General features: G+C 39.5%; 1 protein-coding gene across 2 annotated transcripts in view; it reads right to left on the bottom strand.

Moving 5' to 3' along the window:
• Positions 1-2,250: 2,250 nt before the first annotated feature.
• Positions 2,251-16,807, bottom strand: part of lrmda (leucine rich melanocyte differentiation associated) — a 795,236-nt gene continuing 780,679 nt past the window's right edge. For both annotated transcript variants that reach the window (XM_048616297.1, XM_048616298.1), the window contains one exon: positions 2,251-3,914. In XM_048616297.1, coding sequence (XP_048472254.1) covers positions 3,835-3,914 — 80 coding nt within the window. In that variant the 3' untranslated portion in view covers positions 2,251-3,834. The remainder of the gene's footprint in view (positions 3,915-16,807) is intronic.

The raw sequence follows: 16,807 nt of genomic DNA, 5'->3' as shown, positions 1-16,807 counted from the left end.
TCCTCTGGTGCTGCTTGGCCTGCTGTGTTCATCCAGCTCTACACCTTGTTATCTCAGATTCTCCAGCATCTGCAGTTCCTACTATCTCTTATAATTTATTAGATCCAGTTCTGATTTTTTTTTCTCTCTCGCTCTTTTAATTTTTCCTTTGATTTTCTTCCCTCATGTGTGCTTCTGTTCAAGTCTGATGCAGATTGTCCACAGCTGTATGGGAGGTATCAGCAGAGTCCATCCTGGCCTAAGTGCTGATTGTTTGTCTGCAAGTCAAGTGTTGGCGCATATTGAACTGGGCAGACTGGGACAGTTGTGGAAACTCCCATCAGAGCCCAATCCTGTTTCACCTGAAGTCAATGATAGTATGCTGCCCGTACACATTATTGGAAAATTATTATGAGCAGCACTTGGCCAACTTTACCACTTCTCACTCCAAGGAAATGGAAGCTATATAACTGCCTTCAGCTGAGTTCACTAACTAAACACAGACCAGGCATCAAACTCGTGATATCTTTCTTATCTTAATGGCTGAATGCCATCCCATATTTAGCCATAGGTGGGAGCGAGTGAGTGCCTGTATTGCATTGTTTAAGAAACCCAAATCCATATGAAAGGAAAATCTAATTGCACATTTCCTGTACTATTTTGTTCACCAAACATACTGAACTCAATGGCAATACTTTACTTAGATGCATTGCCTCAGGCTAAAATTAGGCCTGGCATGCTAACACAATAAATGGATGGAAAATAAATGGAAACATTCTCGTTCATTATTGCCAGGAGATTTCTCAAAACATGCAAGAAAACAATGATTTTTTTTGTAAGCAACTTCTTCAAGAAAATGAATTTTGCATAAGCCAATAGCAAATGTGCATAATAAAGGCTAATGCTTAGATGACACATTGGCCCCAATCTTTTGGAATGAATCTGTAATTTCTGTGCCTGCCATTTGCAGAGGAAATGCACTAGGATAGTGAAAGAACGTTAATGATTTTTTGCATCACCTTCATCATCAACTAACCCCATGCATAGAATAAAAGGCTGCCAGTCTCAATTAGGTGATGGAGCCAAACAGTTTTAAGCCAAAAAGTCATTTAGTGATTCTCTTCTCTCATTCTTCACCTTTGCCTTAAAGTTACCAAGATGTGCAGCTAACCAAACTCTTAGGTGAATGCCTCCCTATAAATGCTTACTGTTAGTTGGACGGCACGGTGGCTCAGTGGATAGCATTTCTGCCTCACAGCACCAGCGACCTGGGTTCAATTTCAACCTTGGGTGACTGTGTGTGGAGTTTGCATGTTCTTCCCATGTCTGCATGGGGTTCTGCCAAGTGCTCTGGTTTCCTCCCACAGTCCAAAGATGTGCACATTAGGTGGATTAGCCATGCTAAATTGCCATGTAGTATCCAGGGATGTGCTGGCTAGGTGGGTTAGCAATGGGAAATGCAGGGTAATGGGGTTAGGTCTGGGTGGGATGCCCTTCAGAGGGTTAGTACAGACTCAGGTAGAATGGCCTTATTCTGCACTGTAGGGGTTCTAGTGAATTTGTGATGGTAACTTGAGGTGATTCACAGAGGCCACTCTTCCCATTGCAATTGAAGGTTCCAATTTCCCTCACATCACTAAATTTCAACTTCAATAGATATGAGAATTGTGTCTCTCATGTGCTAATCATACTTGTGTGAAGCAGTTCTTCCAGATGTAACCAGTTTTCCTTTCCCTGTCCATCCTTGCTAGAAAATACCTGGTTCTGTATTATCTGTTGGGTTTTAAGAATTGCACACGGGATAGAATGGGAGACCTTGCCACCACATCTCTGTGGGAAAGTGCTGAGTCTCAGTTACCTCTTTTTCCAAGCTGTGCAACTCATATTGGTTGGGGAATGCACCAATGGGAAGTGAGTAATGAGGTACTGGGGAGTGTAATAGTTAAAAGGCTGACGTAATCTGAATGAAATCAACATCAAAAAAATTCACATTTGGCTGAAATTAAATCAATTTGGGCTCAGACTTAAAAGTGAACTTCTTACAGTTATTATCAAAAATACTGTGGAAGAAAATGTGAGTCACCATGAATTACTTCTTTATTTTGTATATCTAAAATAGATGGGGATTTCTCTTTTAGAGCAGCAATCCAAGAGTTTGTGGGGGAGATGCTACATTTTGCAATCGTGCACCCATAGTGAGGTTTGTAGATACACTCTATTGGAAGCTCAAGCACAGCTAAGAAACTGCCTTCACCAGACCAAGAAGAATTGAACAATTCAGTGAATGCTTTTATTTTGATAAGAAAGCAAACAATTATCAGAGCTAAATAACAAACTGCTTTAAGTATGCTTTGCAAAAAGTGGGAATGTAAGTTACTGCAATGTGTGTCAGGCACAGATTAATAATATAAGAAATTACTTTGTTAGTTTTTAAATCCAAACAAAGTAACATAATATTCTTAGCATGTGTAAATAGAACTTGAAATAATTGCATACTGTTTAGACTGGCTATCTGCTTTATTATAAATTTTGCTCATCACTGTTCAATGTTTCCAATGGATCCACTGAAAAACTGCAAACTCGAGATTTTTGGAACATTGTCAGTATTTAAATAAGAACGCAGAAAAGTTATGTACAAAAAATTTGCTTCCAAATGTTTAGTTACTGCAACGAATATGACAAAACCACAATGCTGTACTTTGTAGAAAAACGTGTACATTGAAATGCTTGGTCACTACATAAAATATAAAAATTTATCCTTGTAGAAAAACCAAACATCATACAGTATAAACATAGCAAAACACTATTAAATTCAGTGCTGAACAAGAGTATCCAAATATAATGGCATATTTTGTAGAAAACATGAGCATTTAATGTTGTCAGATTATCTAGTTGCTGCATCGGTTGCACCAAAAATAACTGAAGTCTTTTGCAAAAACATCTAATCCAAACTGAATGGGTTATAACACAGAAAAGGATGACCTCCCTCTACCAAAATAAATTCTCTATCCTTTACAACAGTAGTAAATTGCAAATCCCACTCAAATTCAGTACAAGACAGCAAGTGTAAAATTAAAAAAAATGGTTCGGAAATGATCTGCTGCTAAGAAAAAAAGTTGTGGGAAAGGGAGACTTGTTTTCAATACATCAAAAGTCAAAGCCACACAGAAATATAAGTACAATCTATTCAGCTAGCTAGAGTTGTCAATTTTGTTCGTGAACCATCACTGATCAAAGTTAAAAAGAGAATCTCATCTAATGGAGCTGATATTTAATCTTCCTAACCTCAAAATAAGACCCATAAGGCAAAAGATAAATCAAGATAAAGTCCCTGAAATAATGTTGGTCAGTCAATGGGATTTACGGTTTAATATGACTATTCATTTCATCTTGTCCATGGCCATCTATAAAATGGAACAAAATTTTCTCATTACTCAACAACAAGTCATTGTAATGAGTGCAGTAAGGGTTTAATGTGACTTTCTGGAACTTGGTGTGATGCAATAGGCATGCTCAGTTCAACCTCAGGTGTGACCTCTGCCCTCCCACGAGCAGCAGTTGTACCAGGCAATCCATCATGAGGCTCATCCTGTCAGGCATACAGCCTCAGTGCAGCTGTCTGTCATGGCGATAGAAGGGACCTGCTTAAAGGCAATCATGTCAATCTCTATGTGCCTGCTCAGACTAGACTGAAAGGTTGATCTTGACAGGCATGGCAAAGTGAGCAGAAGACACTAGCAGGCTAAGGATGTATTCTCTGTGTTTCTTTGTATTTGGATAAGTCTTTGGCTTTAAATACAATGTGTGCATATATCTTGTATAGCAGTGAAAGCAGGCAGTGTGGCAGAACTGTTCTTAAAGCTGGTCATCACGGATGAATCTGTTCCCCTCCGAGTGCCTTCCATGATATACATAGCGACACTTTGCAAAAACACCTACAAACAAGAAAAAAAAAATCAATAAATTGTCTTTTCATTTTTGTTTAAAAAGAAAGCAAATATTTTCCTTTTCTAGGACATCCATTTAACTGTACACATCTTTATAAAAACCCAGAATCTGTACTATCAATGAGTCACAAAACGAAAATAAAGATAATCACTGAGGCAGGTAAAGAGGCTCCTTTGAAGGTGAAAACACCATCCCAAAACAGATTTTATCATTTTGTGGTTAAGCTGAGAATAAAGTTGTTCCCTCTGACACGCTAAGCACTTCAATTAGCTGGCCTGTCACACTGGACCATAGAAAGACACAACACTTTTAGATAAGGTTATCTCAAGGAACAGTGCAAGTAGATAAAATCTGATGGTCAGGCAACTGGGCGACACTGAGGCTTAGAACATTCCTTTTTGACTCAGATGAGATGAAAAGACATTTTTCTGATGCTTATTTCATTTACAAAATGCAAATCAGTTGAGCCGCCTCAATTAACCTTCCTGGATGCAAGTCTGCCAGGTATAAATGCAACAAAATTAAGCAATCAGAAGGGCAGAATGCTGGAATTGGACACAGAAATAAACTGGTGGACTTTGGAAAGATCACTTTCAATTTAAAGTTTATCAGTGACATGGAGCACTGACCAGATGCAATTTTGAATTACATCTGAATGTGAGGAGGGGTGGTGGCAGCACTTAATCAGGAAGAAATAAAACATCAGTATATCATTATTACAATGAGCACAAAGTAAAGTTGCATAAGTGAAATCAAAAAAGCTCAGCTATATAATACAGTTTTCTGTCTTCTATTGGCACCTCACCAATGTGACCATTATTCAGTTGAGCCTCAATATTGTGCTAATAGGCCTTATTGGCTGTGGAAGTGCCATAGTCAAGGTCTATCCTGGCCCATTCAGCATCTACACACATACATTCCAGTGACCTACAGAAAAGACTTTGATTGATTTTCCTTTTCTCCATCCAGAAGTTGTGATGCCAATTGTAACACCTCATCTAAGACCAACTATGTGTGCTACAGACAATTCTTTTTGACTTTGGAAAGAAATTCATGATGAATTTCTTGAATCAACTTAGCTTGATATCATAGTACGGCAACCTGATTTTTTCAAAAAAAGTGTACAGCCACAACCTCAACACAAGATGAAGCAATCACATTGTTTTCACCTGAAAAATTCAACTTGTACAAATAGTTCATTGTGCAGTATAAACATAATGTGCGTTGGGGCCTGCTGGCTCATGGACAAGAACTGCAGTGAGTCAGCTGTCATGGCTCAACAAGCACACATCTGACATCACTTATGATTATTTTAGCTACAAACCAAGTGCCACAGTATGTCCTCTTTTCACACTGGGATACATTCTTTTTGACATCAAGATAAGAAGTTGCAGAATAATTCATTAAGAGAGAGAGAAGAATAAACAACCTCTTATCAAATGCTCCTTAACATGAGGGAGGCAGCTATCGCTCAAGGGCCTGAAGGATTTCAAGTGAAATTTTTATCTTTAATTACAATATATTGTAATGTTTCATAAAACTTGATTTTTTTTTCATTTCCAGTCAATTTGAATGTTTTTTTTAAGCAGTGATGGAATATGTCTATCAATCTTTTGCCCCCTAGCTGCTGGGAAGAGCTGATCTCAGGAGAAGATCATCACCATGAAGATTTCCAGAATGGCCTCATGGAGAGAAGTGACAATTAAACTGCACCAAGGAGCGAAATGGCATCTTTGAAAGAGGACTATGTGAGGAAAATGACATTTTGAGAGATGTTTTGTGCCATCATAGTGATCTCAAGAAGAAACAGGGCCAATATGACATGATGTATCAACTGCACAAGTGATTTTGACAGTATTATTCATATGACACCCAAATGTTGCACTTGAAACAGAATAATTTTGTGCAATGTAATGTCTTTTGATTGTTTCATTACACATGCCCATGTCTTTTGTTCAGCCTCAACTTGTTAACATTTATTGATTCATTACATAAAGAAATTGCAAGGTATGTTTTTGTTAACAATTTGGAGGCAGGTTTGACTCTACTCTTTGCTCCTTCCACACATGAAATTGTAGGCAAGAAAATGGATCAAGGTCCCCAACTGTACTGATAACAGCCGTTGCACTCAACAAAGTTACTGGCCAAACTCTCAGAATGACAGTAAGTAAAGAGTGGGCTCTTGCCATTTGAACTATGACCCAGAATGTCAGCCAGACTGGCAGTTTCAGATGGAGCAATCCTATTCATTACCTCGAAGCACAGACGCTGACAGAGGCTGCATGATTTGAATGGGATACAAACTCTCAACTGCAGGAATATCTGGCCAATGTTTAACACTTGATGTCTCCAGGCTACACGATCAGTTCTTTCCAGAAACAATGTTGGCTTCTGCCCTTTACACGCTAGATTTATCATGCTCTTCTCCAGCCCACCAACCTTCTCACCCCGTCATCAAAATTAAATAAATGAAGTGACTTGTTAAGAACATGTTTTTGTAGGCTATGCTAACAGTCAGTGATTGCAATCTGCTGGTGTTACTGACGGATTAGAAACAGGACTGTTAGCAGACATCCTGGTGAAAGAGCCACTTGATGAATGCAAGAGACTGCAGCTAGGTGTCAGCGCTTAGAATATGAAGCAAGGACATGTGGTATTAATATTGTCAATGATCTCAAGACAGGAAAACAGATCCCATATTCTCCGTCAGTTTTAAATAGATATCAAGTGCATTAATGACAAAAGACCAGGCTTCAAACAAAGGAGCTGAGTGATGATGTGCTGAGTGCACTCTGTGCTGGCAATAACGTGATCTGAAAAGACATTGTCAGTTGTGGAGACAGGCCTAGAATTGTGAGCAGTGACAGAAAACAGAGATGAGGAGAAAGATACTGGTACGATATTAGTGCCAACCCTATTCGAACAGTGTCGGCACTCCTAACTGAATCTGACATCATCGCCTATCACTTGCAGTAGTCTCTGCTGCTCCTCCGCCTCGTTTTCCCCAGACATCATTACAAACTGTAGTCAAGTTTTATGTTACCAGCAGTTGTTCTGTCAGGGAGGTTGGGGCTCAGAGGCCTAGGGATAACCTCAGTCATTCTACATTGTGAGCTCGTAACAATGGGATACTCATTTTTTCTGAAAACTCTTGCTACTTGAGGTGCTCTGTACAGCAACGTGTGAGCAGCTGTCACCTTGAATAAAAGGTTCGAATATTAAAGAAAGTGAATTTCTGGATGTATCATAAAGCAGTTGAACTGTCTGGCAGCAGGAAATAAATTCCAGCTGCTGCTGTTCGCCTGGGGATAAAGGTGCTCAAGCTAGTGACAGTAAAAGTCAGCTGAAATTTCTGAACTCCCGGGGTCTGAAACTATTTAATTTTTTTTTAAAAAAGGGTTGGCTTTGCAGACAAACCACACTCAGCAATGCAGGTGTGATTTGACAGCAAATCATATTTTACAGCTTTCATGTGTACCTGATAAAACAGCATTTCAAAGGGGCGGTAAAAAAAGCATTCATTTAAAATAGGAAGTTTAGACATCATACAAATAAATGGTCAATTTGCTTTGTGAAAGGAAGTGTTTCAACTTAACAGTTAAACTTTAACTATACAAAGTGCCGGAGAAATTATTCAAAAGGTAAGAGATTCAGGAGGGATCATGAGGAAAACTATTTATTCAGCCAATGGTAATGAGCTTGGAACACTCTGCCCATGAGGGTGGTGGAAGCAAAAACAATGAACAATTTCAAAAGGAAATTGAAAGGGCGCGTGAAGGAAATTAACCTATAGGGATATGAGCAGCGAGCACGGGAATGGAACTGACTAGGTTGTTCTGAGGAACACCAGCAGGGATATGATGGGCTGAATGGCCCCCTTCTGAGCTGCAAAAGACTCCACCCTCCGACTTGAACCATGAAGAGAGACAAAGTATGAAGGCACTATAAAATGTGCAAAATATTCATATATTTCAAGATTCTAACCCTTGCCAATTCTACTTCTTTATTGTTGTCGGATTTTTTTTTCTGAAAAAGCTTTCCAGGGCGAGTGCATTCTGGGAATAATGGTTAATTACATTCAAGAGTCCCTTTATCACGAGATGATGACACAGTGTGTGATATACAAAGATACTCTGGAGGTTAGCAGTATTTTATGTTTCTGTTCCCTTCCTGGAAATGCTTGCAAGATAATAATCTACAATGAGAAGTTGTCTTTCTCATTTAAGCAGTTACAGAACAGCTCCTTTCTACTTTCCTCCAAATCTTGCTCCTTTCCTGCTGTACCTAGTTCACCCATCACAGATTCATAGTGCACCTGACATCTACCACTTTTTAAAAAGTCCCTTGCCAGTTGGGTCAACAGGCTCATTCAATGTGAGCACCATATAAACTAGGGCCACCTTGCTCTCGACATATTCACAATTATCAGATTGCAATCAGGTTGTGAGCCTCTGGAGTTTCTTCCTTTCTCCAAAAGTGTCACCTTTGTCCTTGCAGAATTCAGAATGTAGTGTGGGACCTTCTGACTCTATTTCCCATTGTCAGAGTAGGTGGTGTTTTGCCACAATGAATCTTTTATATCACCTAGATTTCAACAGAAACTTTGGAAAGGCTGCCTCAGCCAATATTTGAAGTACTCATGACAGATCCATATGGTAATAAAATTATTTCTGCATCAGAAAAATGGCTCTTATGAGCTGGAGAACTCGCAAGAACTGACAATGTTAGGAAATTTATGTAAGAACCAGTCTCTATGTATTAAAACCAACATTTTTTGATATCTGGATCCTTTTTTTCACCTTTGAGTTGTCCATTTCCAAAACGTAAAAGTAATTTTCTGGATTACTGTACTACAATAACTGAACCCTGTCATTCCCAATTCAAGTTACGATAACAAGCCCATCCATTTACTTGAACTTTCCTCACCGTGCCTCACTCTGGCAGGTTTGCACAGTTTGATATTGTACATGTGGTTGCATTTTGTCTAAAATCCTTTTCAAATTAGTGATGCAAAAATGCGTTTTGGATGGAAATGAAAGGCATTGGCAAGCATTTTAATCTCAGCAATGAATCATATAATGTTACTGCATTGGTTGTTTGAGAATTTGTGATGGGAGATCTTTTACAAATATGATTGATTATAATTCCAGAGAATGAAAAGGATCATTAGGCTAAAGATGTTAATTTACTCCCAGGTTTCTCATATTCAATTTTCATAGTTCAACGTAGTATTGAAGTAATCTTGGAATAGAGAAAAATTAGTTAAATGGTGAGTTATGCACTTGGACAATGTAATGCAACATGTGCATAGCACATGTTTTGGTTATTCCCCAATATCCAGCCATTCTGGGTTATAGTCCAAATTGATCATCACAACCTCTCTATTATGTTTGCCAGCTCTGGTTCAATGCAGCCCTGGAGGTTTCATCGCATGACATCGCGTCTCCAATGCTCTGTACACATGTTCCTGCTATTGGTCTCCCAGCTTATCAGTCTGTGCTTTCCTCTTGCAATTGGAAGGCAAACAGACTCGCAATTGATGATGCCTGTCAGTCAAAGAGCTTTCTTATCTCCACTGCAATACTTTTAGAGCTAATAAATGTTCAAACAGAACGAAAAAGAAATCTCAGAACTTTTCAAGTGTCCCTATGGTTTTCTCCAGACTTCCCAGTAAGAGTGACTTGGACAATCCTGGAGAACTGTCAAACCTATTTACTAACACACACATTCCAGTCCTTGTCACAGGAGAATGCAAGCCCTCGACAGTGTGCAGACTGACACAACTTTCAGTCAGTTGTAAGAAAAGGCACGTCCTCACCATGACACAACAACTGTGGTTGAATAGCTATCGGATATATGCAACTTGGAACCTGTAATGTATTGTCTTAATTTAAGATTGAAGCAAATACTGGATGATCTGTGTTTCCCTGTTGCAGCCTTACTCAATACATGCCTAGCTCTTCAATGTTCTGTTCCAGGAAAGGATATTAGGCATAAGGGGGACTAATAAAACAGAACTGCGGACGATTGAAATCAGAAACAAAAGCAGAAATTGCTGGAAAATCTCAGGTCTGGCAGCATCTGTGGAGAGAAATCAGAGTTAATGTTTTGGGTCCAGTGACCCTTCTTTAGAACGGACAGTAGCTATGAAAAAGTATTTTTTATGCAAAAGATAAGGTGGGGCGAGGGGATAAGGAGTAAACGATAGATGAAAATACAGCCCAAAGAGAGAGAAGAGCAGTTGGACAGACAAAGGAGTGGATAATGGTCAGCTTGGAGAATGAATAGCTGTCAATGGGAACTATTAGTGGCTAACAATGGGTTGTGTGTAATAACAGACCATGTGATAACAAGGCCTGGTGTGTGGGGGCATTGCCATAAGGACATGGGAGAACATGCCTCCAGCCCTAAAATTATTGAACTGATATAGAGTCCAGAAGCCTGTAGACGTCCCAAACAGAAAATGAGGTGCTTGCACTGAGCTTCGCTGGAGCACCGCAGCAAGCCGAAGACAGAGATGTTGGCCAGGGAACAGGGTGGTGTGTTGAAGTGGCAGGCAACAGGAAGCTCAGGTTCTTTTTTGCAGAAAGAACATAGATGTTGTGCGAAGTGGTCACCCAGTCTAGGCTTCGTTTAGAGGAGACTAACAGAACAACAAAACAAACAAACCTAACAAAAACAGCCCATCTGAAGCAAGGCAGTGTGACACTTCATTGAATTATGTAACTTTAGGTTTGCAAAATAAAATTACACTGAAACCTAAAATGCTTTATAAATGTGTAAGATACAATAGTTTTTGGATCTGTCAATAAAATGCAGTCTAGGATACTTCATACACTTCTAGTCTACACATAACATTTTGGCACACTGCTCATTTTGGAATCACTCGTATCCTTTCTTTCCTACCAATGCTCACTCATTGATGAATGAAAAGTCCTCTCCTGATCAGTATGACTCTGACTCTTTCTTTGGCTTTAACTTAGGGGTATCAACCATCCCCTTGTCCACATGGTTTTTATTCATTATCATGTGCTTTGATGGTCCATGCCAGTAGGGTATTCGACTGTGGAAGGCATCACTAATTGACATCAATCCACAGCATTTCCAGTAGGAAGCTTGAATAGTAGTGAGAGTGGGGAGCCCTGGTCTATTTGCCTGTTCTCAACCTGAGGTGCCTTGACCAAGAGTGACCCTCTAGCTAACTTTAAACTCAAGACAGACAAGACATCGAAGACTCCTATACATTGTCCCACAGTCCCAGTTGTGTGAGTGAGTTGTGACAGCCTTTTTCCACAGGTGGGAGGCTCTCAGTAACACATTGCTTGCAGGTTTATTCCATTAGCTTTTGAAAGCTGCAACGAGACTCATGATTCAAAACAGTAATTTTAAAAATCTGAAATAATATGAACAGGCTTTTGTAGGTTAGGGTTATTTTTAAAAAAAAGTCAACTCCAACAAAAGGCATACTGTCTCTATAAACTGTTGCTTCACCAACTGTCATAACCAATAATTGATAGAGACCAAAGATGTATTCACTGCCAGTGCCAACTTGTTTAGTTACATGTCTTGAGTGGATAAATTGAAAATGACACTAAGAGAAATGTGCTATAAATGCATTTTCTTAATATGAAACCTTTATGCTTTTATTGTATTTATTTTTGTTAACTTTGATAACTTGCAATTTAGCAAACCAAAATTAGGTACACATGATGCCTATTATAAATGTAAAGACTGTCAGTTTCTATTTCCAGCCCTTAATGTTCACTGAGGAGATTTAATCGGCTGCAATCTGATCTGGAAAAGTTGACATTCACATTTTCTTTTCCACATGTCCAACACAGCACAACAGAAACAGTACAGATCAGTACAAGGGCAGACTGTGAATTATAGGCACGCATGTGTGCTCTAAAAAAAAATTTGTATCCCAAGCTTTCAATGGAACTTATTCATTATGATGAGGTCCAGCTTTATCCGAAATACACTCGAGAGGCAGCAGTGTGTCTATAACTGGAAATCTCAGGCCTCCTCTTTTTAAAAATCTGTTGCTAGAAAATTGAGAAGCACTCAAAGTCTGTGGGAACAGAACGATGAGCTGACACACAATAATAAACCATATTGTGTCAAGCATACAGTCATTGAGATCCTCTTGGGCCGCAAGTATATTACCTTATACAGACATGGCTGACATACATTTAAACCCCTATACACATTAAGAACCCATTAGTCTGACAGATTAAAAGTTATCTTGAAGCTAATGTTTCCATTATGTACAATTTGGCAGTGGAACAATCAACACTTTGTTCCTCATATGTCATACTATGTTGAAAAAAAAGGGAGTGTATCTCCACATCCTTGAATGACATTGACATGCTCTGCTTTGATGTGGGCATGTGCTGTCTTCAGATTTGCTACTGGTGGCGAATGATTATTCTGCTGTAGTGATGATGGAAACATTTTTGCAGGGGATGGTAGTGGGAGGAGGGAAAGGAAGAAGAGAAAATCAGTTAAGACACAATTTCTACTGGTGAAATATTGCTGCTCTTGAGGTTACTGAGGCCTTCTGTTTAACCAGAACCTTCAGGAAAAAACAAATTAATCAACAGTGCACTGAAGTGGGTTTAATGATTGTATTCTGCATACAATCAGCTTTTCCCATTCCCGAGCCATCAATATGTCAAGGAAAGACATATCCAAAGGATGTAGCTCTTAACATCAAGGTTATCTGTTCTCCGCAAGACTCTCCTTCCTCACTGCCCCGGTACTTTTACATGGGCTGCATTTAACATTTTCATCAACATGGCAATCAATCATGGTAATAATGCAGTGCGAAAAAAATCAATTAACAATGCAATTAAACATTCCTTATTATCTGGAAGGGCTGAAATAATACCTGTAGGAAAAAGATAGACTCACAGAGCGGAGACATCCATAACCACATGTAAGACTGAATTATGGAGTTAAGCAGAGATAGGCGTGTAGCAGTGGTGCTATTTTAAACTGGACATATCTCATCCACGCTGTTTATCAGTCTGCACCAACATTAGGTTTCATAGTTACTGTTCACCCTGCAGTTGCTTCAGAAATCTATGGCAAATTTAACAATATGTTACATCAAAGTGTGGTAAAGGTTAAATCTAGGTTACCAAAATGAAATAATCAGTTCAGGCTGCATATTGTACAGAAAGGAGAAAACGTTAATATGCACCAACAAAAATGCAGACAATTTTGCTTCATTAGGTTAACTAACTGAAGGCAGAACCAATTAGTCGTTATATTGTTTAGATTCTTGCTTCCTTACTGACTGTTTGATATGGCAGCCATCTCCCCGAGACATGTATTGCTAACTTAAATCCAGAACCTTCAAAGTTAAACTGACATTTGTTCTCTTCCAGTAAAAAATATTTAGTCCATTAAACATAAATACCTGTCATTATGATACATGTACTGAGCACAAGTCTCCAGTTTTCCTCTAATGTTTATTACATCCAAACAACTGCAGTGCCTGCATGTTTTCAACTTTAGTGTATTGATTAAACTTTTAAATGCCTGCCATATAACCTAGGGACATCAAAAAGATTAATTTGCGTCAATGTTCATCTGTAATTCATTAGCCATTTATACTCTACAACCACATGGACTATCAAGAAAATGCATGCCATTTTTCACTGTAGCGAATGCTTGGAAGCAAATCTTGGCAGTTCCACTGCATAAAATTAGGACACAGGGGCCTGTCCACTTACAGAGCAGTATTATGCATTGCCAAAGAGCAACTAATTAAATGGGCAGTAGATACACAAAAATGTGAAACAGCATTCGCTTCCTATAATATGCAATAAACAGCAACATAAATTGCTTGTACTGGGAGCCGAACAATTTAAGGATTTTTGCAGCTGAGGTAACAAATTAATCTACAATGTTAAATGGGTGCTCTCATATAAAAATGATTTTAGAAGCACAATGATATTAATCAGTAACACGTGCTCAGTCTCACAAAGAAAGTCTTGGATAGTCTGCTTATTTTACTTATAGCATCGATTTGTTTTTTTGTTAGAGAAACAGTAGCAATGAGGCAAAAGACATTTAATATTTGTTGCAACTAAGCTACTGATCAAAGGCTAAAATTAATTGTCCTTGCAATGTTTAAGTGTGCAGATTATATTCTGCAAGTAAGGGCCATTGTACTGGCAAACACATTTGTTCATACAGTAGTTTACACCATGGGTGTTGTAAAATTGTGATCAACATCACTTTGGAAAGTAGTGCTTGTCAAGTATTCAATGACATCAACATCAACAAGCAAAGTTGTTACAAGCAATATAATACTAACTCCAGATTTCTTTAATTGTTATCAACATAGGCATGAGTGCATTTGAATTAACTTCCTGTTCTTACACTGCGTACCTTTTGTGTTTTGAAAATATTGTATTAAAGCAAATATTGTTATTTCAAAAATTGACTAGAATTTGCCAAATAAATAACCATGTTGAAACCAATTCTGAGTACTAAATTATTCAAATAGTCACAGACATGGAAACAAATATAGTATCGTACAATCTAGTGTGGCAGGATGGTGTCGTAAGTATAGAAATACCATAGCAAGAATGCAGGTCAAATGAAATCCTGACACATTATGCAATCTATTATTACATACACAGCTCGTGAGATTGTGTCATTTGCATCATAAAATGTCTAAGAAATGCTGGTTAATCAATAAAAAAAATCAATATTGAGTTACAATTTCTTCACAAAAATCTGTAATGGTTGTACACTTTAGACCCATTAATTACTGAATATAGTAGCTGTTTGACATACTATCATGAGTCTACAATACTAATAGTGACATATTTTTCGTTACAGTCAGTGGCCTCTAGACTTTGAATGACCACAATAGTGTCACTGTCTAAAAGTAGTCTGTAATTACTTGAAGGGTTGTGGTGCTTCCACCATACCAACTCGCCTCCAATTTCACATTTCAGTTAGCTTTCAATCTATTAGACAAACTGAAAATAAAATAAATATGGGCCAGGTAGCAATAATTGTGCATCAAATGTTTGCAATGTAGCGTGTGGATGACCATTTTCATTTTATTTTTAATGGTCAATGCATTATTGTAACTCAATTTATCGATTCTGAAAAGATATGCAGCAATGGAATTGGTTGTTGATTTAGTATCTATTCATTGTTTTGAATTGACCTGTCCTCTTTCCTGTTGGAATGGACCTGGAGTCTTGCAGTTCAAGGTTAAGCAATGGACATCAAACTAGAAACAAATTCTGTGTTGCAGTGGGGGCTGGGGGTGCAGTCAGGGTGGGGGCTGTTGAGTTTTGGACATCTGGAAGAAGTCCAATGTTTTCTGGATAATCTTGGAAGATCGGGGTTGATCTGGTCTAGAAAGGGATCTGCCTGGAGGCAGAGATCCTTTTAAAAGTGATCTTCATTCAAATGCTTATAATTGTTTAAGGGAATGCAAAGCAAGAGGTCAGAAGTAATGCTCCACTCTAAAATACTCTTCAAGTAACTATGAACAAGTATCACTCTTCATTCCACTGCAACTCTCACACGAACCCTGCTGTCAATGTCAATCATTGCACACCCCTTCTATCCACTGGCTGCTTAACCTCACTTTCTCGTGTCTTACAGGTTTCACTAGCCTCCATGCAACCTCTATAGAGAAAGGCTTAGCTCCAGCAGAAGCATCTCCTGGACCTCCAAGGATGAGGGTACTGAGGCTTCCCTTGCTGGCCCTTGCAAACACCCCTCCCCCCACCATACTACCACCTAGGGGGGAGCCTTTGGTGTACAGAATGAATGTACACAAGATGGTGAACACCACTCAGCAACAGCCCTGCAACCAGACCAGGGAGAAACCTGTACTGCTGGAGAGCAGGCAGGAGATGGCCCTTTGGTGTTGGCAATGAGGGAATTCATCCAGGGAGGAACAGGAACAGCAGATGGGCATATGGGACACCATGGAGCTCATTCCTCAGAAGCTGAAGCAGTGCATTGACTTCTGCAACTGTCTCACTGCCTCCATGTTCAGATTAGTGGCTACCCTGGTCAGCCAGGTCAAGCATCCCCAAGGTCAAGCTAGAGAGATGAGTTCACTTCACCACTGGCCCAGCGCTCAGGACTAAAGACATAGTGACAAACGAGCAGGGAACCTCGGTCCAGGTGCCCCTTACTCACAGGGAGACAGAATGATGCCAGGATGCAGGGAGGCAAAGGTGGAACCACATGCACAGGCCTCTATGCACTTCCACTCAAGACAGTGCAGAGTTCACTGGGCATTCCATCTCCTTAACATCCTGCTTGAACCACTGACCCTTGGAAGTTGATGTCTCTGGCAAGATAACCCTCAGTATGTCTGGCACCTCTAGGCACAAGTGTCACTCAGGGTCACCCGACCAAACCACCAGGGGCCAACTGGCTCAACAGCTGAGCAGGGTCTCTCCACCCCAGCTGACGAACCAAGGAATACACTAGGATATGGTAGGAAGGATAGAAAAAATAAAACACATTGAGGCACTTTCGATGCTATAGGTGAAAATAATTTGTACGTCACTGTCTGTTTGTGCATAAACATTTTTGATTGTAACTTATATGCAATTCTCAGTCTCTCTGTGCAGGCCCTAAATGCAGTTCCACATCATTTGACAGCACTTCATGACCACAGACAAAGCTCCATGGATGGGGGTCTGCACGGAGATCTCACTGCACCGTCAGGAACCTGGGGAATCATGTGTACACATAGCATTAGGTCATTCCCCAGTCAGGAATAATGTGTACACGTGGCATTGGGTCATTCCCCACTGGGAAATAAAGTGTACACGTGACATTGGGTCATTCCCCACTGGGAAATAATGTGTACACGTGGCATTGG

The sequence above is a fragment of the Rhincodon typus genome, chromosome 34 (assembly GCF_021869965.1).
Source record: "Rhincodon typus isolate 14 chromosome 34, sRhiTyp1.1, whole genome shotgun sequence".
In the NCBI taxonomy this organism is placed as follows: domain Eukaryota; kingdom Metazoa; phylum Chordata; class Chondrichthyes; order Orectolobiformes; family Rhincodontidae; genus Rhincodon; species Rhincodon typus.
The sequence above is the reverse complement of the archived record's forward strand: the minus strand, read 5'-3'. Positions and strand labels throughout refer to the sequence as shown.